At 38.4% G+C, this 26927-nt stretch overlaps 1 protein-coding gene across 2 annotated transcripts in view; it reads left to right on the forward strand.

Annotated features, from left to right (window-relative positions):
* ksr2 (kinase suppressor of ras 2) overlaps nucleotides 1-26927 on the forward strand; it is a gene marked incomplete at both ends in the record, with an annotated part of 131718 nt that overhangs the window by 33161 nt on the left and 71630 nt on the right. Inside the window, 3 exons of one of the 2 annotated variants that reach the window (XM_079252066.1) lie at nucleotides 4977-5127; nucleotides 17842-17879; nucleotides 19918-20411. In XM_079252066.1, coding sequence (XP_079108192.1) covers nucleotides 4977-5127; nucleotides 17842-17879; nucleotides 19918-20411 — 683 coding nt within the window. Of the gene's footprint in view, nucleotides 1-4976; nucleotides 5128-17841; nucleotides 17880-19909; nucleotides 20412-26927 lie in introns of both variants that reach the window. The other variant, XM_079252067.1, reaches the window with a different exon arrangement.

Consider the following 26927-nt stretch of genomic DNA (forward strand, 5'->3'; position numbering starts at 1 on the left):
GCAGGAAACTAACGCATTCACAAGGTTCCTCACATTCATAATGAGAGGACAATAAATCATGATTGTCACTGAAACATTGTTCTAATCTGAGTCCCTCATGCTGGTTTACCAGAGAGCTCAACTGACAATTTCATAATAGTTTTCTGGTTAAAATCTTATTTTTTGCTGTAATATCCTTTGAAACATTATAGCTGCTGTGCTATATAACAGTGCCTCAGTCAGTGGCCCTACCGAAGTAGATATATACTAGGTATTTATTCCTTTTCCATACTGGGCCTGAAGCTGGAGCCTATCCCAGCTGTTAACTGGCGAGAGGTAGGGTATCTGGCCTATCCAGGGTACATGCTGGATAGGTTGCCAGTTCATAGCCAGGCCAGCACGGAGAGACACATGAGCATTCATGCTCACCATCACTCTTAGTTAACTGGTTCTTCTCGATTCTCCCCAACATGTATGTCTTTGAATGATGCAAGGAAGCCAAAATAACAAGAGCAAAATGCAAATTCCAAACAAAAATGCCCCTTTTTGGATGTGCCTCTAGCTGAGGATCGAACCACCGACCTTTCTGTGAGGCTGCGGTGCTAATCACCACATATTGTGCAGCTCTCTACGTATTCGTACTATATTTAATTCTAAAAAGTGTAATTCGGTCAAGTAAAGGTCTTTATAAGTAGGAAACTTTGTTAGAAAACTTTAACAGAATAGCTAAGGTAGACTTTTGTAAAATCTAAACACGTAATAAATGTACTGATGAAGTATTTAAAAGTATACTGCTTTATGTTGTCCTTCAACTTAAATTATGCTTTTTGTTTTCAAATGGGAAAATTTTCAAACCTGTGTTAATTCTGAAGTAATTTAACCCTCTGATTCATGAATTATTATAAATCAATGCTGCATTTTTTCACATTCATGATTTTAATTCTACACACATTAACCTTTACTTGTCTTTGACTTTTTTATTCAGTATTTTAACATGATCTATTCTATAGAAATATTAATAAAATACTATACTGTCTTATTTATATAACAGAAATATTCTATGATTAGAAACGCACTCGGAGAGCACAAACCTCTTCCTTTAAAAAAAAAAAAAAATCTGAATTGAAATGGAGATCCGGATCAACACCAACAGTAAATCAGTTCTACCTTTTCACATTTCCAACAATTCCTGAGAATTTTGTCAAAATCCGTCCAAAACCTTTTGAGTTATGTTGAACACAAACAGACAAACAGGTAAAAACATAACGTCCTTGGCGAGGTAAAAATGAACTAGTAGCATTTTCTTGTACTGTTCATCATTGAGGTAAACTTAGTAATTATGTATATATATGAAATTTTATACTATATTTTTTTATTCTTCAGTGAGTGGTGTGTATTACGTGACTCTCTAATGTCCGCTGAATTGACCAAATTGCAAGTTACCATCTTTACTCATGAATATGCTAGAAATAAGCCCTTAAATGGGTGTCCACTGTAGTGGACATGATGCATCAAAAGGTTTAAAATATGAAAAATAAATCTGTAATAGTCATTATTCTGCAGTCTAATATGATCTTGTAAATGATCACGGGGTACACAAATATATTGTTCAGTTTATGAGGTCACATCAACTGTTCCAACATTGATGATAAAAATGATCAAAAAACTGAAAAGACGATTTGTTTGACCTAGATTCACAGATGCTCCTAATAAAGTGGCCAATCCTGCATTTTTATCCACAAAGTAAAGAAAGTTCACTTGGCAGATTTTTTCAGGATATGCAAGCTTATCTACAACTCCTTTTCCTGGAAACATTCAGATGAACAGAACACAATGAATTAGAAGCCTCAGAAATCCACATTTTGTTTCCAGTAGAACATAAAAAAAACATATCAGATGATAAAAGTGATACATTTGACCATTTTATGGAAAATATTGGTTAATTTTATATTTTGATGCCAGCAACATGTCTAAAAAGTCAAAGGAGGGGTCATAACAAGCTGGAAAAGTATCACCGATCAAAAACAACTGCATGAGGATAACAGAGCGTCTATGGTGGAAAGATGGAGGGAGGTCCAATGATCTGTGTCAAACTGTGTAAAAATTGTGGAACAATTTCAGAAAAATTTTCATTTGGACTAAGTTGTAAAAACTTTAAGGATCCCATCATCTACTGTATATAATCCAATCAACCTGCATGCTTGTGATGTGTTGGCCTTCTGTTGGCACTGTGATGAAAACAGACATGATTCTTTACTGGGATCCTCTCTATGAGCAGGAACACTTCCAGAAATCCCACGTCTGTGAACACAACTCACCGTGCAACCCTACAGATGCTGGTTAAAGCTCTGCAATGCAAAGAAAAGCCATCTGTAAACATGAGCAAGTCCTCTCTGGACCGAAGCTCATTTAAAACGATCTGATGAGTCAAAACTGGAAATTCCTTTTGGAAACCATGGACACTATGTCCTGCAGACTGAAGAGAAGATGGACATTCCAGCTTGTTATCTGTTAAATTATCTCAATTTTAACATCTAACTTGTTAATGTTCTGCTGTGAGAAGAATATGGGTCAATCAGATCTTCACATCGTTTATTCTTTGTTTAAACTTTATGCAGCATCTCAAGTTTTATGGAGTTTGGCTTGTAATGCAGTTAATATTCTGAAAAATGCATCACTAAAATTAATTTAATCAATGGGGATCTAATCATCGTAAACACTTTGCATTGTCAAGATTCCTGCAAGTGTTTGTTCCTTGTTTTGGATCCAAATCTGGTCCTGTTGGGTTTTAACTCCAGGCTTTTGGTTGCATTTGGAATTAAAGGAGGCCCATCATGTGATGAATACTTTCCCCTCTTGTCTGCTTGCTGCAGTTTTTGCCTAGTTTTATTTTACTTTAGTTGGCTTAAGATTCAGGCCGTATTCATATCTAAACGAGCAATGAAGCAATACTAACCGTGCCAACGGGCAAGACACAGGACCTCACAATGACCCAAATTCTTCCTTATTTGTAAATTGTTTTGTATAAACATGTCAGACAAATGCACTCATGTTATGCAATCCTCTATACATGAATTTGAAAATTATAAATTGTATGAAGCTCAAGAACAATCTGGTGAAGCTGGCCATTTGGACAAATCTAATCCTCTGTTGAATCTCATTTTTGGATAATTGAAAATAAAAAAAACAAAACAAAACAAAACATTTTATGAATAACAGAAATATTCAGCAATGTGTTCATTTTATTCAGTCAAAGGCAGTGCATTTTATACGGAAGCACAGAGCTGTCATCCTAATAAAAAAAAGTTTGGGCCTGATCACGTTATAATGGGATAGTTTTAGTGTAAGAAAGGGGAAATGTATCACGTACAGTTGTGCTCATATTTATTCATACCCTTTCATTAAAGAAGGAAAAAAACAGCTGCCTGTAAAATAAGCTGAAATTGACTAAAGTAATAATAAATAAAAAATTTATGAAAATCATAACATTATTTTCTAATTCTGGTTCAATAGAAATATCAGTCAGACTTCTGCACCTGTTTTTGTCCCACTGCTGAACAGAAAAGTGCTCCTAATTGTCCATGACCAATTTATTTGTTTGTTTACTTTCTTTCTATTAAATGAAAAAACAGTGGTTTATATTACTAAATTATATTTTAGGACATTTTTAGTTGTTGTTCCTTTTTTAAGTCTCCAGTTGTTTGAGTGACTGTTGTAAATTCAGCCTTTTCTTTAATGAAAGGAGATGAATACATAGGAGCACAACTGTATCTGAAAACGTGAACTTGGTCATTTTTGACTTTAGATGAGGAAATTGTGTGCGGGGTGGATAGGAGATCACAAATGGCTAATTTACAGGACTTGATAGAGTTTTTCTTCATACTTGGGTTGAGACATTGAAATTGTGCTGCTTTGAGACACTTTGGGTGACATGGTAATAAGTATGCATCCTTTAGGGACACTTTTAAAAGGCATGGGTCTGTACAGAAGGAAGAATGAGTCCGGGTCCGATCCCCATGACGTGGCATCATTTCTGATTGAAACTTGAGCGTGTGAATACAAAATACATAGTCTTAGCTGCATTCAAGTGCCATCCATCCATCCATCCATCCATCCCTCTTCTGCTGCTTATCCGGGGTCGGGTCGCAGGGGCAGCAGCCTAAGCAGGGAAGCCCAGACTTCCCTCTCCCCAGCCACATTTACCAACTCTGCGGGGGAGATCCCAAGGCGCTCCCAGGCCAGCCGAGAGATACAATCCCTCCAGCGTTTAAGTGGTTATACGTTTTCACAATAAAACTTATCAAGTTATAATGTGATATGTATCACGTTTTCACAATAAAACTTATCAAGTTATAATGTGATATGTATCACGTTTTTACAATAAACCTATCACGTTATAACGTGATAAGGCCCAAACTATTTTTTATGAGGATGACAGCTCTACACTTCCGTAATTTTATGATCTTGGAAGGATAAGAATTAGTTTTTCAAATAGAAATTAATTAAGCTGAAAAGTTTTTATGTGACAAGAACCTTGATTCTTGCATAATTGACAGATCTGCAGCCTTTTGGGCAAGAAGGTGACAAAGATGTAGACATATCTAGGTATGACTAATATGTTTTCTTTATTTGTTTCTCAAGCTTTATTTATTTTCTAAAGTTTTCACAAGAAGTTCACCATATCAAAGCTTCTAGTATTTGTTTCTGGGCGGTGGAAACATAGACATTGTTCCTTTACTGAGTCAATAAAGGTTAAAAGAACCAGAATATGAAATATTTGTGACTACATGAACACTTTATACAATTATTTCAATGCAGAAAGTGTTTACAACTTGACTGACAATTACGTCGATAATGTTAAAAATGTCTGCACAGTTCTTGTTCTGCTGTTAGATTAATCAAACCAAGCCCCCCCCGATGTGATAAGATCAGATCTGAATGTTGTATGCATATGTTTCTGCACCATTTTCGTGCATCTCCCATGTGCATATTTCCAGGAGATGAGCCCGGGCGAGGTGACTCTGGAGGGCCTGCTGGAGATGAGCGAGGAGCAAGTGTGTGAGCTTCTGCAGAAGTTTGGTGCCAACGAAGAGGAATGTGCCCGACTCAACGCTTCCCTCTCCTGCCTCAGAAAGGCCCACCAGCTTGGTGAGGGTTGAGCTTAATATGCATTTATATATCCTTACCAAAACAGGCGCTGGACAAAAATATGCACGTAGCAACACAAAGATAAGGATGCCACCACCATTTTACTTCCATAAAACAGACGTAACAGTTATTTTCAGACATATTGGGTGGCTGTTGTTCACCAGGAAGAGTGGTCGTCTTCCAACTGGAGAGTTGGGAGATTGATTCCCGGCTTCCCCTGACTATGTTCCCTGGGCAAGACACTAAAACCCCAAATTGCCCCCGATGTGCCTTTTGGGATATGAGTGTGTATGTAAGTCGCTTTGGCTAAAAGTATCTGCTAAACGACTATAGAATAGAATCTTATGTTGTCAAGTTACAGACATCATATGGAGCGTTGCATAAAATAATCACTAATTAAAACCTTCACAGGGAACACTTCTACATATAATCTCAATCCCCCCCAAAAGTTTAGATTTTGTATAAAATAAACACGATGCAAGGATTTTTATATATCATAGATAATCCTATTTTCACAGTAGAATATAGAAAACAGCACAGACATGGCAGCCAGTTCAGAACTTCCCCCATGCAGCAACAGACTGATTGGAGTTCCGAATGTCTTGCTGATACATGTGCGGCCTTCCCTGAAAAAAGATATAATTTAAGTGGAGCTTTTGCTGCTTGGAAGCTTTTGCAGTTCCTTCAGAATAAACTGGGTCTTTCCCCATGTGCAAACTTTCTAAGGCTTAAGCTTTATTAGTGGCTGACGCGGCAAACTGTGTTCATAGGAACAATTTTTCTGAGTGTTTTCTGATCCCACGGAGCGATTTTCATGGCAGAATCATATCTGTTTGTGATGTGGTGTTTTAGGAGGGTCAAACGATATGTTTATGTCCAGTGTGGATTTTTGTCTTTTACTCTACATGTTCACAGGAATGTTTTTTTTTTTTTAATGTTGAAGGACTCCACTCCTTTTCTACTCAGTCATGCTACTGATGTTATGACCAGTAACCTCATCAGCTGCATCCTATTCCTGCAGTTTACTCTTTAAAACCACTTATTTGTCTAATTTTCTCTTGAGCCTGTCTGTACTTATTTGGAGAAATAAATTAAATAAACTTTGAGATGGGCTCATATTTTTCATTAGTTAAGAGAAAATCTTACTTCCATGTTTTTTGTTTCTAAATATATTTTATGTGTGATATGTTTGATGTGATGAGAAAATCATTGCAATCTTTTTATTTTTATGTTTCACATTTTTTAAACTTTTTTTTTCTCCAGATATTTGCATTATTTCCCTCTTGCTATTGTAAGATTATAAAGTTTTTGTCACAAACTGTTGTTGGAAAAATGCTCAAATATAAACGACAACATTTGAAACTGGAGAATTACCTGTGAAACATCTACTTACGTTTGTGGCCTTTCTGTTTGAACTTTTTTTCAGCTTGCTTTTGCTTTTTACTCAGAAAACTACACAGTAAGAGACTAACAGACAGAAAATCTCTCTATCCTATTATGTTGTTCATTTTTTATCATTTGTTTGTGTTTTTGTTTACAAGCTTCATGAGATAATTGCCGGTCCATACCGCTGAGACAATCCGCTAATGTCGATGATCTAAAAGTGTAAAATTATAGGTGTGAGTAATCAACTAATTACCCCATCAGTCTGTTACAGTAGTTATGGATTAGTGCTACTCCATCTTTACTTCTGTTCCATTACCACAGTTCCTGTTTGGATCAAAATGGAACAGATTATCGATTTATTTATTTGACTATTTTACTTTATTTTCAAGGCAAATCAGAGATATCTTCCTGCAGAAGTCTTTGAACCATGCTAGATCTATTTTATTTTATTTATTTATTTATCTTTATTTTATTTTTCAAAAGAAAAAGTGCAACCTCTTGAACAAAAACTGTCTCCTATTATCATTGAGTTGATTTTGTGGCGCTTTATGTCGTATCAGCTTTCCAGTATGGCCAGCAGAGTGAAATATGTGCTATTATGGAAGAAAATGGACAAAAACAACACAGAAGCTAAACTTTATGTCTGTTCCAGGTGTTATTAATGTCATATTTGTTCCTTATAAAATCTTCTTCTTTATTTACTCTCCCGTCTAGCTAATGAATGCAGCTGTAGAGTAAGTCTTACTACCAAAACCATTATCAGGCGCAGGCTTTACTGGTTTTTGTCATCAACAGCAGGACTTGCTGAAAGTTAATCCCCCTTTTTTCCACCAGGTGGCTTCAGCAGACCATGTTTTGCTTTCAGTGTAAATAATGAAAAGTGTTGCAATGGTAAATGTAAACCAGATGGGGGCAGTAAGGCATCACTAAAGCTGGGATGGTGGGTTTTTGTGATGACCTTTACTGCTTCATTGTTCTTCTCTTCTCTTCTTATCTCTTCTCTTCTCTTCTCTTCTCTTCTCTTCTCTTCTCTTCTCTTCTCTTCTCTTCTCTTCTCTTCTCTTCTTCTCTGTAGCAGATGTCCTTACAGACACAAGACTGCTGAATAATTACACAATTTAACTTCATAGGTAGTTTTTCTTCCGTGTGCCCTCAACAAAACTCTTATGGGAGTATTTTATCAAAGGTGTAACGTATCTGTAGACATGTCGACTAACAGCACATCTTTACAATAAGACTATGTGAAACCAGCTGGGCTCTGGAAATATTCACACTCTCTTTCTCTTATGTGCTTATTCTTTCCCCAGTCGGTTAGCTGGATTTGCTTCTTGAACTTCCGTCTTTTACTTCAGTTGTAGTTACAGTGGTGCAGATTTAGCTCAGAGTATCAACAGTTATCTTTAGACGTGGCTTACTTTTACCATCACCAAAGTTTAGAATCTCCCCTCTGAAGTGTATTTACATTTCACTGGACATAAAAAATGCCCCTGAAAATCATAGAATCACGCTTTCTCCACTTCAGTCACCATCAGTCTGGCTACGACCCAGCTGCTTCACTGAGATCGAGCTTCAGCATAAAACTGAACAAAATAAAGCTTACTACAACTTATTTTACCATAAAGATTCTAAGTTTTAAAGTCTTGTAATATTCTCCAGTATATTATTATTATTATTATTATTATTATTATTATTATTATTATTATTATTATTATTATTATTATTATTATTATTATTATTTTTATTATTATTAATAATAATAATAATAATAATAATAATATAATTATTGTTTTATGGTTGAATGTATAAATATTTCAATGAGTGCCTGATAAAGGGTTAAAACGCCCCAAGAAAGACTGATAAGTAGCTTAAACTGGACCATGTGCATAGATCAGACTGGCAAAATGAAACTTGGAAATGATTAAATAAGAAGAAAAAAACTAAAATCACTAAAATCACTCAAGCTTTATATTTTTTTCTTTGTTTTTTTTTTTTTTTTAAAAGCATGTTTTTACACACACACACACACACACACACACACACACACACACACACACACACACACACACACACACACACACACACACACACACACAAAACCAAACCTCAGATTTAGTTGGTTTCATCTCCACATGTGTCCAGCCAAACTATAGAACCTTGGGCACATTGACGTCATTGAAAGTGCTTCCAAACATGTCAGCTGCATGCTGAGAGAAATGAAGCGAAGCCTAAGAAATGCTTAATATATTTCATTTATTTGGGAGCAAGTCCAGTCTAGTGAGTTTTCCATGCTGGGAAACATGTAAAATAATTATATGAATTGTGTTTTTAATAACAAAAACAGCTAAACTTGACTGAAGGGCCTTTAACTTAGAAGAAATTGAATGTTGACGTACAAAACTGAAAAAAAACCAAAAAAAACCCACAAGCCGGCTGTCTTTTGTAAGCAGCTAAATAATGTAGAGTAAGCCTTCCTGCTGTAACAATAGCTCCAGCTTTTAAAGCAGCAAGCTGCGATTCAACAGATTCTTCTTTCTTCCCTCTGGCCCGAACAGAGAAACACTTGACGTTAACACAAGCTCCCTCCTGCAGCAAGAGTTCAGTTTAACTGGAAAATGGCTCAGCAGTATACTTTTTAATCCTGGAGCACACTTAAATCTTAAAATCTTGCTAAAAGTTTCCTTAACCATATCTGAACATGAAAGATACAAGACTTCGCCAAGGCTGAGTGTGGCAGAGAGTCGTGCATGTTGAGGCCTTCTGCTGCTCCAGTTCTCCTCTCCTGAGACGGGCTGTCTCGTAGCACTGACCCTCGGTGTGTTGAATACTTAGTCGTAAGTCTTAACTCCTTGTGACTGAAATACTCAGGAGTCGATGGGATGGCTCTGGTGGTCTTCCCCGCTGCTTTAAAGGTGTCCGTTTGTGTCTCATCTTGGGTGGGATTATCACTGGGGATCTATTATTATAGAGTAAAACTTTCATTAAAGAAAAAAAAAAATCACACAATTCCTTCTTTCTTAAGGAAAATCTGATAGGAACTACTTATTTCCTAAGGTTTGCAATAAGAATTAATTTGTTTTGAGATAAATTATCTATAATATGCTACCATTCATCCCACAATGCACCTTCTTTTACCACGACAGCCCACACTGGAGCAGATATTGCCAGTGAAAGCCTGGGCTGTCTTTGTATCACTGTGTTTGTCCTGTTTCTTCCTCCTGCATATTGTTTTCATAACCATCTCTGCTTTTCTCCCCTCATTTGTGGTTTCAATCTTCCACATCTCCCTCCTTTTCTCTGGCTCTCCAGAGACAAGGTCTGGTCCACACGGAGCCAATAATGGGCTCTCAAACAAGGAGGGGGGGGGCTTGCTTGAGATGTGTGAATGCGCCACAGCAGCACCACCGCACAAAGCGGTGAGAGGCACTTTCAGCCGAGAGAAATTCAAGGCTGGCAGCGGCGTCCTTCGTAATCTTACCCAGATGGATGGAGAGAGATGTGTCATAGCTTCCAAACAGTCACATTTGCACATCTGTGTGTGTGTGCATGCATGTGTGTGTGTGTGTGTATTAGTGGGATTTAGCGAGGTTGCTGTTTTTTCTTTTTGAGCAGAATTAATGCAAGAATGAATGACGAATACAAGTTTTAAAGGGTTAAACACCCCCATGTAAACATTTAGCTTTTTAAAGCTACCAGGCAAGGAGAGGAGGATGATTTATCTGAACAATATTTTTGACACCAAACTACACGTGATCAACCATCGTGAACTAAAGCAGAGAGAGAGGATTTGCAGATTTACGTGCATTTTTTTTTTTTTTTCCTCAAAGAAAACGTGTTGCTCCAGTTTATGAGTCATTAGGAATTTTGTTAAAATTGGCAGACATGGACATTCGCAGACTTTGCAGTCTTGGCAGTTTATATATCACATACATCTTGGAGAAATGGAGGAAATATATGTCGCTCCATCGGAGGAGGAAGCAAACTAATGCAAGTTAATAGAATTTTTCACGACGGGCTCTTGGGATTGCAGTTCACGAGTTGCAGTTAGGATGAGTCATACAGTTTGGAGGCAGCCGGCCGGTCCTTTGTGCCGCACACATTATCCAGCCTTCCTCTCCAGACAAGTCTGCACAAACGCTCGCGTACACATCTTTAATATGAATCCTTCTGTTGATCAGAGTAATACTATGGATATTTGCTTTGTGCGGCAGGTCTCTTCTGTACTTTTGCTCTGTAATCTGTGACAGGTGAAAGGAATGTCTCTATGCCCCTGCACTGAGACAGCTTTGCATGCATAAAAAAAACCCACCTAATTGTCTTCAAATGTCACCAGCAAGGAAAAGAGATGAACATTTGCAGTGCGGCAGAATATGTGCAAGGAAGCAGAGGGGAGGAAATGAGGTATGTAGGGGGGCGAGGATGTTGAATGAGAGGAAACAAAGGCAAGAAATTTGCGATTACAACAGGAGGTAAGGACGATGTTGAGGAGAAAAGCTGAGATGCAACAGGGAAGGTAAACCACCAAAAGAAACGTTGACTGAGCCCCCAACCTTTCTGAACACCCCCAGGTGGTCCTCATTGACTTAACTAATTAGCAGAGTCTAACTTTGAGTCCCACTGATTACTCTGCAAGAATGTTTCACAAACCGTCAACTCAAAAGAGCCAAGATTAAAAAAAAAAAAAAAAAGAAAAAAAAGAAGCACATTTATTGAACACATCCACTGCCCTTTTCACTAAATCCCGTTTACAATGGCAGCAAGGCAGAGACCAGCTACGGTGGCATTTCACTGCCATTTCGCCAAAAAGAAGCGACATATCTAGAGGTAATTAGTTCAATTATGAAGCTGTTATCAGGCTTTCTCAAAGCTTTGGCACATGTTTAGTTTGCCCTCGTTGATGGAGGTGGGGTGTGCTTTTTGCATTAATCACTGTGAAGCAGAAGCAGAAGGAAATGCTCCAGGTGCGTTGTTTGGCCCTCCACTTGATGCGAAGATGCAGGGTCATTCAGGCAAGTGGAGTGAGTGGAAGATTAATGATGAGGTTAAATATAAACACAGTAAGCGTTTGCTGAGATAAGTGGGAAGAAAAAAAAAAATCAGTCATGTTATTTATTTAGACAAAAAGGACAGCCTCTCTTGTGGCCTAAAAGGCCCGGAGAAGTCATTTTATTATACTCTCTGTGTAATTTCTTCAAAAGAGGAGTGCATAGACATTTCTTGCTTCAGTCATTTTATCAGATGTTTTAATTTTATGATTGGAAAAAGGTTGATCCAAACTGTTCAGCAGTGCTTCTGCTCTGTTGATGTAATCAGACTGAATCAGTACATTATAAACAGCGACTGACATTGTTAATCCAATGACATGTCAAGTAGTTTCCATGTGGTGTTTGTCCTCTTCCACTTTCATAAACTTTTCAGATTTTTCTTTACGGACCTGAACAGAATCTTCATTTCCTCCTAAAATCCATTTTATTCTCTTTTTGTAATTTAGATGAGGCAAATTAAGTTTTAATTAAATGTAAGTGGCTTAATCTCATGCTTTTATGCCGATTTAGTACAATCAACCAAATTAGATATGATAAAGCAATATGATATAAGTTTCTAACCTTAAAGCTCTGTATTCTGATTTGATTTTATGGCACACTAACATTTACGACGCATATTTCCAGAACCATCATTCCTTGCAGACTTCCAAACCTTAAAAAAAGAACACTTTAAAGCTTTATGTCCATGTCTGGAGCATCATGTGACTGCTGGGTTTTCATAAAGGCCTACATCATCCCAGCAACATGCTGGTTATTTTGAGCCATATCTGATTCATCAAAGAAACCCAAAAAGACATTAAAGTAGAAGATGAGGAAGGGGAAGAGAGGAAGTACTGAGCAGAGAAAAGATGGAATTATAAATTAGCATTAGTGGGCAACAAGGTGTGAAAATCTGCCAAAGCTTCACATAAGCACAACTGAACTATAGCAGTTTTTCTCAGAGATTTCTTGCATCCTACCTGTAATCTGAGCTCTCTCCAGTCAGTAAAAGTCAGTCTGGTGTGGACTTTTGTCTTATATATTGCTCTGTCCTTTTCTCTATTTATTTTCCTCACATCCTCTGTAAATGTCCGCTTGTGTTTATTTGCTGAATCAGCCATTGCATGTTTTAAAGGTAGAGTATGTAAGATATTCCAGTCTGTCTATATTTGATGTGCTATTAAATTACAAGTTTAATTAATGACAAAGACCCTTCTTGAATGTTTTCTGACCAGTAAAAAAAACAACAACTTTTTTTTCCACCAGTAGGGGGAGTATCAGCCCATTTATTGCAGAGCAGCTCTGAGCTACAGATCACAAGCGATTCCTGCCCTCATTGGAGCTGGCAAGGAGGAGGGGTGAGGGGTGAGTTTTGCTCATTACTGCCAACCTGTGGTCGTTTGTGGAGGTAGCAGTTTAGTGGTTTTGCTCACGACCTGGTGTTTGCCACCTAGTGGTGGAGAGAATCGCCTTGAAGTCTTACATACTCTGCCTTTAAATGTCCAATGTATTGACATCTAATTGCTAGCGTGTAACATGGTTCATACAGACATTCAGCGGTAATGCAACAGAACATTCCAGAAGTAAAAGTTGTATAAAGTGCAGTTTCTCAGCTGTGGGATGCTGATGGGAAATGATGGTTCAAAGAATATACATAATAAATGTCACTGTGCCATTAAACCAAGTCAGAAAGACACATTTTTATAGTCAGAAAGTTACATCGTGCTGCTTTGATGTCTGGATTTATTCATATTGAAGGTTCAACCCTGAGCGATTACATTGTTTAAAAAAATAGAGCAAGACAATTTTCCTCAATACCCAATTTTTAATATAGCAGATTATTAAGAGAGTGTCCAGTGAAGATTAATGGCTTTCCCTGACTTGGCTGGAGAAAAGGGCAATTACAACATAATCCCTTTTTGTGCAGATAAAAAAAAACCAAACAAAAAACAGAAAACGCTGAAAGAATACATTTAGCATGTTTTTCCTCTGGTGCACTTTAAATGTCACTTGATAGATTTAAAGGAAAAATTAACAGTAAAGTAAAAACAACAAAATGCTAATTCAGGTTCGTAGCTGCAATGCTTTTGCATTTGATTATTGGGGATAATCAGACAAGCTACCACCCCAATGAAATGCCTCTTAGCCCCTTGAAGTTCTGATAAATTACAGGACTTTATACATATTCATTTGAAGATCAAAGCTTCCCAAGGAAAGCAACTTCTGAAATTTACTTCTTAGACTGACTAAGACGCACGGGGCTCAAATCAACTTTGATTGCAGTTCTCAGAGGGGTTGCCATCGGTCTGTATTCTTCATCTCATTTATCAAAGAGCTGTTTTTGGTTTGTCTCGGGCATTTGCTCAGGTGAGACCATCTGACAGAAGAAGTCAACAAATCAGACCCGGGTTAGTATTTTGCCAAGGCAGTTGCTAAGATACTAATAGGCTCCATGAGCTGACTCATTACTTGAAGCAACGGCTTCATGAGTTAGATTCAATTTCATTGCTTGTCTTGCAGAGATTTTTTTTTTTTTTACCTGAGTATCAACTTGACAAGGACTGTCAAAAGTACCTGTACAGAGAGGCTTCATGCAAGTGTATAATTATCTCGTCATTTATACATGGGTGATCGGTCAGTATTTGTAAAAAAGAAGGAAAAAAAAGAACTAATTTAGAAATGTACGATACTAATCGGCACCTCGTGTGTCAGGCGTTAAACACCTTTCATCCAGCCCAAAAGCAATCATCTCCCTTCTGCCTCCCATCTGTGATGGCAGTCTCTGCTCTGTGAACTTCTTATTGGAGTTGATTAATGTTCATGTGACATCAAGCTGAACTTTTTGCATTTCTGAGTGGCCTGCGGCGGTTAGATTTCTGCTAATAAAAGAGGCTTGATTGAGCATCCCCCTCATCTTTTCCTACATTTGCGGATGAGCACTCTTTCAGGCCCACTCGTCTTTTCTGCATCTTGATATCATTCTGAAGGGTTTTGCAGAGGTGAGCGGTGGGTTCAAACACAAGTGTAAATGCGGTCCTCACAAGGTCACACTCGTGACAGCAACAGCTTGAGTCAAGTGATCCTGACTAATTCCCATAGGTGTGAATTACAGCTCTTGATGCGGTGTGCTGTCTTCAGACAGACCCGTTCTGTCTGATGTGTTTTATGTCCCTGAACAAAAAAAAAACAGTCTCGCAAATGGCAGTTAACGATATTAATATGACCGGTTGTCTGCAAAGTCTTAAGTTATGCGTGCTCTGCAGCAGAAATGGGTTCTACAGTGTTGAAAAGCAAAAGGTCTCCATGGCAACCAGGACAGCGACAGGTTCAGTGATTGGAACTGCCAGCTGGAGCTCAGGGACAAACCAGTGGCATTAGCAGAACCACTGTGATGTTGTATTTACACTACTACTACTACTTCATGGGCTTGACTATTATACTGGATCCCTGATTGATCCCTGATTGACTGATCTGATTCTAAACCGTGTCTATTAAACATAACAGGTAGTGATTTAGTTGTAAGTGAACCTTGCACACATTGTGCTATACCTGCGAATACCAATTGCACACCCTGCTAGACCTGTGCCTCACATCCTGTACACCTATAACACACACTCAAAATACTGTAAATGCATTAATAAATCATAAAAAAAATCTATCCATGTTCTATTTCACTTATTTCAGTTCAGGGTTGCGTGGAAGGTTGAGTCTATCTCAGGATCTGGCAAGCGAGAAGCAGAATACACCGTGGACCAGTCGGGGCCAACATGAAGACACAAACGACCACTCACACACACTCCTAGAAGGGATTTGTAGTGATCAATTAACCAATGCATGTCTTTGGATTGTGGTAGGAAGGCGGTGTACCTGGAAGGAACCACGCATACAGAGAATATGCAAGCTCCACATATGCCACTGTTTGACCCCCCCCCCCCCCCCCCCCCCCCCCCCCACCCCTTTCAGCTGCATTAGTTTTGAAAATGAAATGATGAAGCTGAAGTGCATTAAAAGCCAGGTTCACAATTTTTTATTTCTTTAATAACTAGTCTTGTGTTTAATAAAATGACCTAATCCTGTTTGGATCAATCACTACTTATTGTAAAAGTAAAATCTGTGAAAACATTTGCCAGCGCATCCCTAAATCTCTACAGAAAAAAACATTTTTTTATCAAACTTGACAACAAAATCCTTTAATTTCAGTTTTCATATTAAATATTTCTTTCCCTGAGCTGGAGAACAATATAATGGTTACTTTAGAGACAACATTATCCACACATAAGATATTATTGTCAATCATGAATTCATGGTCTTTATTTATTTCCAAGTTATGAAATACTTAATTTAACCAAATTATGTAAATGAAACTTTCTTCAACAGGTTTCTTCTAAGAAATACTTTTATAGGTATGGACATAAGATATGTGAATGTCAGATAGTTTGGAAAAGCTTCCTGACCATTTAGTGAAAAACACTCCAACTCAATCCATTTGAAAAATGCCCATTTATTCATGCGCTTTATACGATATTCACTGCAACTGTTTCACACTTATTTTGTGTACCTTGCATATATGTAATGTAGTTTCCCGTGACCTGCCTAGGAACAATGGATGCAAGTAGCTGCCAAGCTAGGTATATTTACGTTGTGTATTTTAACTTATCTTTTGTGCTGTATGTCCCTTTTAAATAAAATCACAAGTTTTGCAAATTTGCATAACATAAATACAATTGCTGCATGTTGCAGTGTATTTCATGTGATTAGACTTGAACTGAACGGGTTTGCCCTCTGGGCCTTTAAGGATTGTTCTTATGAAGTGGCACTAAATGAATAAACTGCATTAAAATGAATTAAATTAAATTGAATGATCTGGATTGTTTTAGTTGCATAACTCCCATGAAATGCACGAAAAGTCCTCCTCCAGTCTTTTGACATCTTCAAATCATCTTAAAAAAGGGGATAAAATACTTGGATCTGTTGCAGTTTTAGGAAGGAACTGGACTTTAAAACGGACTGAAGAGGCAGATAAGTTTAATAAACTAGGGTTTGAGACAACTAATGAACTGACAAAGACAAAAGCAAGGAAAATAATCTCTGATAATCTCTTAAAGAGTAGCAGAAACCAAAGGGTATGGATACACTGAGGAATACCTAATGAGGAGCAGATAGAGCAAACGAGCAAATTAAACCTGGTGTGCTGAAAAAAAAACCCAAACAAACAGAAGAATTATGACAGAAACTAAGAAACAGAAATAAAATGGAGCAGAAACCCACAAAACCATGACAGGATCTTTACAGCTGATATTGAGATTAGAGTTGTCTAAACAACAAACCAAAGAAACAAAAGAAATACACATTTTTGCCTTTTGTATTTTCATCCAGGTAGGACAGGATAACGGCAAAGACATTCTCAGTGAACAGAGCTGGACTTTTCCTTGAGGAACCAATCATAAGTTCTCCAACTTGACAAGGGGAATACACAATGAATACCTAACAGCATGGGGGTCTTTTTGCTCTATTTAACATAAAGTTCATACTTTTAGTCTCTGAGAATTATGGAGAGGACACAAAGCAAATCTCTGCGTGTCCAAAACATGGCTTGTATTGGGACTTTCATATTCAGTTAAATTAAGTAATACTCATTTGTTGATTTGTTTTTTCCTGTTTTGTTCCAGTTTCTCAGTATGGCTTCTTGCAAATGAATGTGATCCTTCTTCCTGTCACAGAAGACATTTAAAAACCCCTCATCTCCGTGTGACTCACAAGACTAAACTAAAAGAATAAAGAAAAGTGTTTTCAGTGTTTAGACCCTGTAAATTGTGTCCCCCATGTCTTTTCAGCTGTGTTTTCTCACCGTTTAATTCCTTACGGTGTCCTTTTCTAACATCACAGAATGAATTTGGTTTTGTACGTCACATGGGGCTTTTTGTGGCAGATATTTCCAGTAGTTATATCTGATGAGGTGCGTATTGATTTTGTTTTTGCTTTGTCACGAGGAGTGAAAATAGTGAAACCAGAAGAGAGAAGTTGGGTGTAATGACTAGAAAGTTGCAGTTAAAGTGACTAGAAGGTAAATGGCAGATTATGAGGAAGATCGGTTTTGCACACACAGTTGTGCATGAAATGCTGCATCTGGTTGTGCATATGCAGGATCAATTTTTACTAACACCTTGTTTTGTTTTCCTGAACAGCCTTTAGGCCAAACATAAGTGCAGATGGAAAAGCAAGTAGATTGTTGCGGTCTATTTCAGCGGCTTCCTTTTCCAGATCAATAAGCACATTCTTGTCTTTTTTTCTTTGTTTCTTTCTGAAGAACAACTTGAGGAGGATAAATTGCACAGTAACGGAGGTAATGTATTGTCGTCTGAGCTCAGAAACACTCATTCTGGCTGCTCACTTTCAAATCTTTTACTTCTGTTGCTGCTTTTTTCCCCTCATTCAACTGAAAGTTAAAGTTTTGATGACAGTTGTCTTGTGTTATGACTCATGCAGCTTGGCCCTGCTTTGTTTTTTCCCCGTTTCCACTCATTCTTTGCTCCATTCCCCGACGCTTAATCAGTTCCACATCAGCATCCTTTAACACCGCTGCTCTACTAATATGTTCACATCAGACAGCTGCAAAGTTTAATTCTTCATTCCCCAAGCTGAGTACTTTAGTTTGCTGTAAATGTCCGCCTGCTGCCTCTGTTGCTATTACTACTGCAATCTAGAGATTCTGCTAATGGATGTTTGAGAGCTAATTGCACAACAAGAACCAATTTAGATAACTCGATATGCCATTTTATGCAAAAATAATCACTGAAATTAGAAAAAAAGGGCAAATTCTCTCACTTAACCTAAGTGGTATCATGACACGCAAGCTTTTATCTTGGGATTTCTGCTGGTGAGGTGCTCTCTGCGCTTAACCCTTACATACTGTTAGGGTCAAATTGGACCCAGTTTGACATTTAACAGAAACAAAACTACCCTAAAGTCATTCTTTTATCCTGAAATTTTATGAAATTATTCAAAATGTTGACCTATAATTCAAGTGCTACAAACTTTTGCAAAAACCCAAACTTTTTTGCATCAAATTTGACCCATGTCTGTTGTCTACTTGGATGGATTGTGGGCCTATAAAACATGTGTTTATATTTTGTATGGGGCAGTGGTGACAGCGTTTAAAGGGAGCCTAACTCTGAGAACACCAGAACTGCTCATTCCCACCACATCCGCCCAGGTTCTGCGCTCAGGGACACCTGCTGATCTTTGGAGGTTTGAAGGGGAATCTTGAAACAGTGAAACAGTAAAACAAGACAGGAGTCATCATGTATGATGGTCATAAGTATTACTTAGAGGGGCCTAAGTTAGAGGGTGCCTCGATACAGGCACAAGATCTGAACCTGGAATATCAAATCAGAGATATTTACCTTTGAATCAAGTTTGATTGGATGTGTGCTGGTGGTGTGGGATTCATAACATTATGTAAATGTTAAAATTCAGAATAAATAATTTCCCTCACAAGAATTCATCGTTTCAACAGGTATGTTACAATAAGCAACCATGCTATTGTTTTTAGAGACGTAATTGCAATGTGGTTCATGTGAAAATATTTGCAAGATTGACCATACAGGCTATAGATGAGCAAATTCAAACAATTTATTGGCGCATCTGGATGCCGTAGCAGAGAAGATAACTATAAAGTTTCAAATAATTTTGAAAGCTCAGTTGCTGCTAACCAGCTAGTCTTTCCCCTAACCAAAGCTTGAGCAGGTTGCTGTGGTGGTCCTGAACCCTTTCCAGTGAGTCTGCAGATAAAGTGTAGCTTGTGAACCCTTGTTGTTTTGCAGTCATGGTGAGCTTCGTATCAGCAGAACAAAAGCCAGTTTGCGGTGAAAAGTTCCCTGAGCTCGCACCAGATCTCAAATAAGACCTCAAGTAAGAACAAAGTCCAGAGCTAAAAGCTGCATGATTGGATGTAGGAGGCCATTCTTAGTTAAAATGCTCCCTGCCAAATGATACAGAGTACCTCTACAACCATAATTTTCTGTACATGCAGTTGAGTTAATCTATAGTTATGGCTATAAAAGGCCATTTTATTGGACTATGATCCTTGTGCTAGTAAATATACATGAGAGAAGAATTAATATATTAATGTAAGTTTGTCTGACACTTCTGATAGGTGGCGATATCCTTGAGTGTTCTAACCCTTCTGATGACAGCTGGCAGCGACACAATACAACAATTGACTTTTTTACTAAAATGATGTAAACAGACTGGTGTTCAAGTGAGAAGATGAGCCTGAGCTAACTGGTTAGCAGCAAAGGAACTAACAAAATGCATGTTAAAGTATGTTGCTATCAGGTGTTTTGGCTGTTTACATCTCTGCGCTCTTCCAACAGGGAGCCAGGCAAAACAGGACTGGTCGATCCAGTGGCCCACTTCTGAATCTGGCAAAGAAAATACTCCAGTGTGCCAGCCAGAGGCCAGTCAGTGGATCCGCTTCCAGCTCTCCCAAAGTCCCAAAGTCCAGTCCAAGTACAACCAGCACATGTGCCACAGCCCCCAGGCCCTGGCTCCTGCTTTGTACGCCGATCGACTCACTGTCGACAGCCCAACCCCAGGGCTCTTCCCTTCCTTGGACTATGGTCAGCGCTCCCTGCCCCCATCACCCCGCCAGAGGCATTTTGGCCACACACCTCCTCGGACTCCTTTGGTGGTCAACACCATGACTCCACCTGGCACTCCTCCCATGCGACGAAGGAACAAAGTGAAGGCCCCTGGAACGCCACCTCCACCAAGCCGCAAGCTGATCCATCTGCTGCCTGGCTTCACCGCGCTGCATCGCAGCAAATCCCACGAGTTCCAGCTGGGAAACCGCTTGGATGACACGCAGACACCAAAGTAAGTGTGCTATTTTCTGCTTTTGTTACCAGCTGAAAAAAAACCTACATGTATGGAGATTTGTCTCCCACTGGTGCAACATGGTTTAAGATCTCATTTCAAATAAGTAATAACAAATGAAACAAACAACTGGGGCTTCAGCTTATGTCAAATCATACAATTGTTGCTGTAAGTTGGCATTATGCAGTTGCATAGCCATTTCTAATGAAGTGATATATAATTTTTCTATTTTAAAACATCTACTTTGGAGTCATGATAATGAAAAGGATGTGATAATATAATAAAAGAAGGAAAACTTTCAGATTCATCCAGATGAATATATGTCATTGTACATTGTTGGCCAAAGAAGCACTCTACATGTTAAGAAAGAAGTGGAAGCTTAGTTCATGACAGCAGATACACAAGTCCCCCCCCTGAAAGGGATCCCCCTGCTGTAGCCTCCTCTTTCAAGCATTTAGAAAAAGCAACTGCAGCCTATAAATAATGCTAAACATGTAATCCTTCTTCCAAGGCAGTAAATAGTTTGTTCATTGTGTGGAAGTGTAAAAACATAAGAGTGCAACATGGTGGACTTACAGGAAGAGTACCTTTTAGCCAGAGGTGTTGCTAGACATAGAGCTACCCAGGGGCACAGTCCCATCATTAATTAGATCCCATTTTTTATCATGAAGACTTGCTATGTTTAGGAAATGTGTGATGTCATGTTTCATCTATTTTGCTTTGCAGCAACTGCTGTTGAAACATTTGCTGATGAAGGTTTATGAAACAGGATTTTGGATTTTTTTTCACAAACAATGTGAACATGAACTATCCTTGCATTACAAATTAGGTACAAAAACAAATGTCATGTCTTTTAATTGGAGATTTTCTTTATTTATAAAACATTATATGATGCATTATAATTTTTCTGTCCACCTTCTCACCTGCTCTATTTTCCTCTCCTTTATCATCTACTTTCTCATTTCTCTTCTCTCCCTCTGTCATGCTCTTTGTGTGTTGTTAACCAAAACTGAAATATGTAAACCTGCGATGGGATGGTGACCTGTCCAAGGTGCACCAGCCTCTCACCCATGATTGAGCAAAGGCTCCAGCTTACTCGTGACCTTAATTGGACTAAGTGGTTAAAAAAAATGAATGAATAAATGAATTAAATGTACAAACCAGTGAATTTATAATCTAATTGGGTGATAGGTTGATCTGAATTTGTTCATTCATTCATTTAGTATCCTAACTGCCAAATCCGATGAAGGGAAGCTGGAGCCTATCCCAGCAGTCTTTGGGCGAAAGCAGGGTACATCCTGGACAGCTCGCCTGTCCATCGCAGATCCGGGTTTGATTTGTATCATAATTCAAGGTGAAAATGAAGTTATTGTCATTAATACAGTCATTTTAATTCCTGCCATCAGAAAAAAGTCAAATGTCTCAACATCTTTTTTTTTTTTCATTTGCAGAAAAATATAAATTATCTGCTGTTGGAAATGTTTGTCCAAAAACCAACAAATTCTCCAATGAGTCATGTTTTTTTTCCCCATTCCCAGTGAGTCATGTTTACCTCCCTCTATGCATTATTTTATTTTATTTTTACATGACATCCTTTTTCAAGATAAAATTCTTTCTATAAGTTGGTATACTTTTATAACTTTCAGTAATTAAATTTGACACAAATGTACCAACAACAGGTCATATTTGGACTATTCCCTATCAGTTATTTATTTTGGCTTTAAAGTAGAAATATTCTCCCCCTCCTCTATCAAAATTAGATTTGAGTTCAGCTTTCCAGAAAGACAATAACACCTTCACAATTTAAGCAATAAAAAGAATCCAGAAATATTAAAAAATTTTAAAAAATCCTGAAAAAGTCATAAAATGTTGATACAGAGTATAACCGTTTCTACCATGCTGTGTCATTTTATCATGGTTATTGATCTATGTTGTCCTAAATGAAGCCTGATGTTTTGCCTTAATCCTGAGAAACCTTTTTCTCATCTCAGCTCAAATCCTATGTTGGTTCACTTAAACTTTATAAGTTATAAGAGAACTGACGTTGGTGGTTTGGCAACACATAACTTTAGCAAACTGAGTTACTCTCTGTTGGAAGTCATGCATGCACATGACTTGTAAACTTATACAAAGCTCCAGCAGGCTGTCAGTCAGAGGATGTCAGGCCCAACAATACTACAATAGATTACTTTCTTGGCCATTATGTACTTGTGTTATCCTGTCCAGAAGTGTTTTATTGGGTTTGTCTCTATGCATGATGCTCTGAGGTTACATATCTTTGGAAATTGGGACAAAATGGATATAATATAACTTTTGAAAAGGATTTAAAATGTGCTTGAGGTACAGTGGGAGATTTATTAGTAAAACAAACCAATGAAACAATGCATGCAAGGTTGCAGCAGAACATGATATATTTTTCTCTTTGTACCCTTTGAGTTTAATTTGACATTACTTCATTAAATGAGACTAGTTCCTTTATTAATCAATTTCAATGTCCCTAACAAGGTCATTTCAACTTTTTTAGTGTTTGAATTTGGCATAAATATGGTGAGATGACAGATGATGAAGCTGCATGATTCTTTTTTTTCCCCTTTTTTGACAAAGTGTCTCAAATAACCCCATTCATGGTAACAGTGGTCTGTCAGTTTCAGCAGATGGTCTGCCTGAAGCAAACATTCAGAGATTCTGTCCACCTTTTTTTTTCTGTCATTTTTTTCTACTCTGTTTAAGGTCTCACCACATTTTTCTATCTGGTCCAAGTTGCTCAGAAAGGAAGTTCAGACCTTACCTTTCTTTTTAACAGTTTCAATACAACGTTATCTTTTGCCAGACTCCAATCAGATTAATCCCCAGGAGGACATCATTGGCCATACAGAAGCAGTGGCCTGTCAGTGGAGATAAGGGGCCTTCGGGCTGAGGTCCTGACTGGCCATCCCTATGTCTGGTGCAATGTTGATCAGATTTGGCCATGAACAGGGTCCACTACTTCTAGGTAATCAGGAACCAGTCTGCCCCAGGAGAGCTGCACTCATTTTGATAATGCCATTAGATGACAGTGTCCTATCACTGCTACAATTTGTAAGTTAATATTTGGGAGTTGTCCACTGCTTGGACGATAGCCATCTGGGTTATATTTGGCATGTGTCTCTGAGACGGAGGTACATCCACACGTATGCTGGTGTTGGCGTGCGTATGTGCATCTGTGATTGTCATCAGTGGATCATAGCTGCAGTGAATGTGCTCAAACGGGATTAGAGAATTGATTACCGGTCCCTAAACACTGATAGACTGCAGGCTGCATGGTGAGCCTCTCTAATCAATGGCCTGTGTGTGCCTGGAAATGTTGCATCTCATTGAGACAAAGCAGATCTGCTGGCCACTCTGATAGCCAAGTATTTCTGTTGATACATCATAATTGGGTAGAGAATGGCAATGGCAAGCATCAGGGTGCTTGCACAGTGCTGGCATGAGGCACTTGTGCTTGTTTGCTCAGTATCTGTGAATGCAAGAGAACTGGCTTCAATGCAAAGATGGCATCTGTTTTCTCATCTTCATGTAAACATCTTAAAATCTGAAATTTCTGTTTTATATTTGCATAAAGATTCTTTATAAATGATAAATTTATGGATGGACACACAAACACACACTGCTCAAAACAATAAAGGGAACAACATAAACAGCACAATGGAACTCAAAGTCAATCACACTTCTGTGAAATGGAACTGTCCACTTAAGAAGCAACACTGATTGACAATCAGTTTCACATGCTGTTGTGCAAATGGAATAGACAACAGGTGGAAATTATAGGCAATTGGCAAGACACACCCAATAAAGGAGTGGTTCTGCAGGTGGTGACCACAGACCACTTCTCAGTTCCGATGCTTTCTGGCTGATGTTTTGGTCACTTCTGAATGCTGGCGGTGCTTTCACTCTAGTGGTAGCATGAGACGGAGTCTACAACCCACACAAGTGGCTCAGGTAGTGCAGCTCATCCAGGATGGCACATCAATGCCAGCTGTGGCAAGAAGGTTTGCTGTGTTGTCAGCGTAGTGTCCAGAGCATGGAGGTGCTACCAGGAGACAGGCCAGTACATCAGGGGACGTAGAGGAGGCTGTGGGAGGGCAACAACCCAGCAGTGGGACCGCTACCTCCTTCTTTCCTCCTAATGCAAGACAGTGCTAGACCTCATGTGGCTGGAGTGTGTCAGCAGTTCCTGCAACACAAAGGCGTTGATGTTATGGACTTGCCCGCCCGTTCCCCAGACCTGAATCCAGTTGAACACATCTGGGACATCATGTCTCGCTCCATCCACCAACGCCAAGTTGGACCACAGACTGTCCAGGAGTTGGCGGATGCTTTAGTCCAGGTCTGGGAGGAGATGTCTGGCAGATGTTCCTCAGGAGAACATCTGCCACCTCATCAGGAGCATGCCCAGGCGTTGTAGGGAGGTCATACAGACACGCGGAGTCCACACACTACTGAGCCTAATTTTGACTTGTTTAAAGGACATTACATCAAAGCCTGTAGTGTGTTTTTCCACTTTCATTTTGAGTATAACTCCAAATCCAGACCTCCATGGGTTGATACATTTGATTCTTATTGACAATTTTTGTGTGAATTTTGTTGTCAGCACATTTAACCATGGAAAGAACAAAATATTAAACATATTTCATTCATTCAGATCTACAACTTGTTACTTTAGTGTTCCCTTTATTTTTTTGAGCAGTGTATGTATGTAAACATGCTTATCTGCTGGTACCTTTGTCCCAACATTTTAAAACAAATGTTTATTTCTTTTCTACAAAACTTGCTAAACACGCTCAAATATAGGACCTATATTTTAACTGCCTCAATATAGGTTTTATGGTTTATAACATGTTTTTAAACAACTGTTGTCAAGCTTCACCAAGTTTCTTTCATTTACCTATCAAAAGCCAGCTGACATGAACCTGTTGATTAACAGGTTGCTATGGGGACGCCCGTAACGGAGTGATTTTACTTGCTGAACAACTTGTCCGTATATGCTAAAATAATGCACGCCAGTTGCCGTTAGAATGATCACTGACCATGGTATAACTACATATAAACCCACATGCTCTGTAGGTTTACCAAGTTTCTTCCATACCACTCGTATTTCTCCTAATAACTGAAGTCTGGATTTTAATAAGCTCATAACGCTCCCTCTGTCCTCATTTTTCTTGTACTTAATTGCCTGGCACTGTGGCCGGGACACAATAACTGTGGATTACCCTCTGACCCCAAGAGGCATTTTTCTCCTTTTATCTTAATGAGATATAACCTAAAATCTCATTATCACTGCGTAAAATACCACAGCTGAATGTGCAAAACGGCTCAGCACATGTCACTGAAGGACAACTAAAGTTTGAATTTTTCACTGACAGCACTTCAGTATGTGAAAATATAATGATTCTCTTGAATAGATGTTATTTCTATACAGTTTTTATTTTCCTCCTATGAATGTTATGGTTGCCAAAATGTGAAAAAATGTAGTGGGAGGAATGCAAAAGAGCTAGCGCTAATTAGAATCATTTACCCGTATTGTTTCCACTTTCCATAGTTTCTGTTGTTAGCTTTCAGAGCACCTTTAACTGCCTTTCTAATGCAAAATAACCTCTATCTCAATGCATTCAATCTTCTTCTGCACAAGCTTGGCCTGTTTATGCAATCATAGTCTGAAAATTGTCTCAGGTTGTGGCTGCTTTTCTTTTTTTCCTTATTGCAAAACTCAGCAAAAGCAGTGGTCTGGCTTTTGAGGACCCTCATCTTCTGCTTTATAGCTTTGTGACTTCTGGTTTAATGTGTTTGTCTCTAGGATAATGTGTTTTCCTTCCAGTGGCAGTGAACCACAGAATGGTTTCAACCACCACCCATAGAAATAATGAGCAAATTGCATCCTCAGCGATGTGTTTCAGTATTATCTAATCCCCCCCGCAAAAAAAGTCTCACCCAGAGATGAAACAGCCACCAATCTTGCAAGTCACAACGCACAAGAGAAACAAACTTTCATCTGTGCGGTAAAATTGGATTTTTTTTTTTTCTCACCACCTGTCAAGCTTTGCTTTCGAGCTGATTTGCTCTTTTGTCTCCTGATACAGATATTAAATTTTGTTTTGTCTGGGAATTCTCTTGTCTTTCTTTTAATCTTTTAAGTTGGGAGGAAATTTTGATTTTGGCTGCTCATGGTTCATTAACTGCTTAAACAGAAGGCTCAAACAGATTAAGTGTTTACTGTAAATGTTGACAATACATAGATCTCATGATATTTGTTTTTGTTAAAAGCAGAGACCACAATGTTGCTTTCCGTTAACATAGTTGTCAGAACAGAACAAAGTTCTACATTTCAGAGATTGTAGGCAATCATTATATTTTATTATTAATTTGGTTTAATTAAGAATTATGTGCCAAATTGACACGATCTCCTGGGCCTACATGATATTAGCACCTTTACAAGATGTACTGTATATGATAACAATTTTTATAGACTGGTGTGTAGAA

This window comes from Telmatherina bonti (assembly GCF_933228915.1).
Source record: "Telmatherina bonti genome assembly, chromosome: 13".
Classification (NCBI taxonomy): domain Eukaryota; kingdom Metazoa; phylum Chordata; class Actinopteri; order Atheriniformes; family Telmatherinidae; genus Telmatherina; species Telmatherina bonti.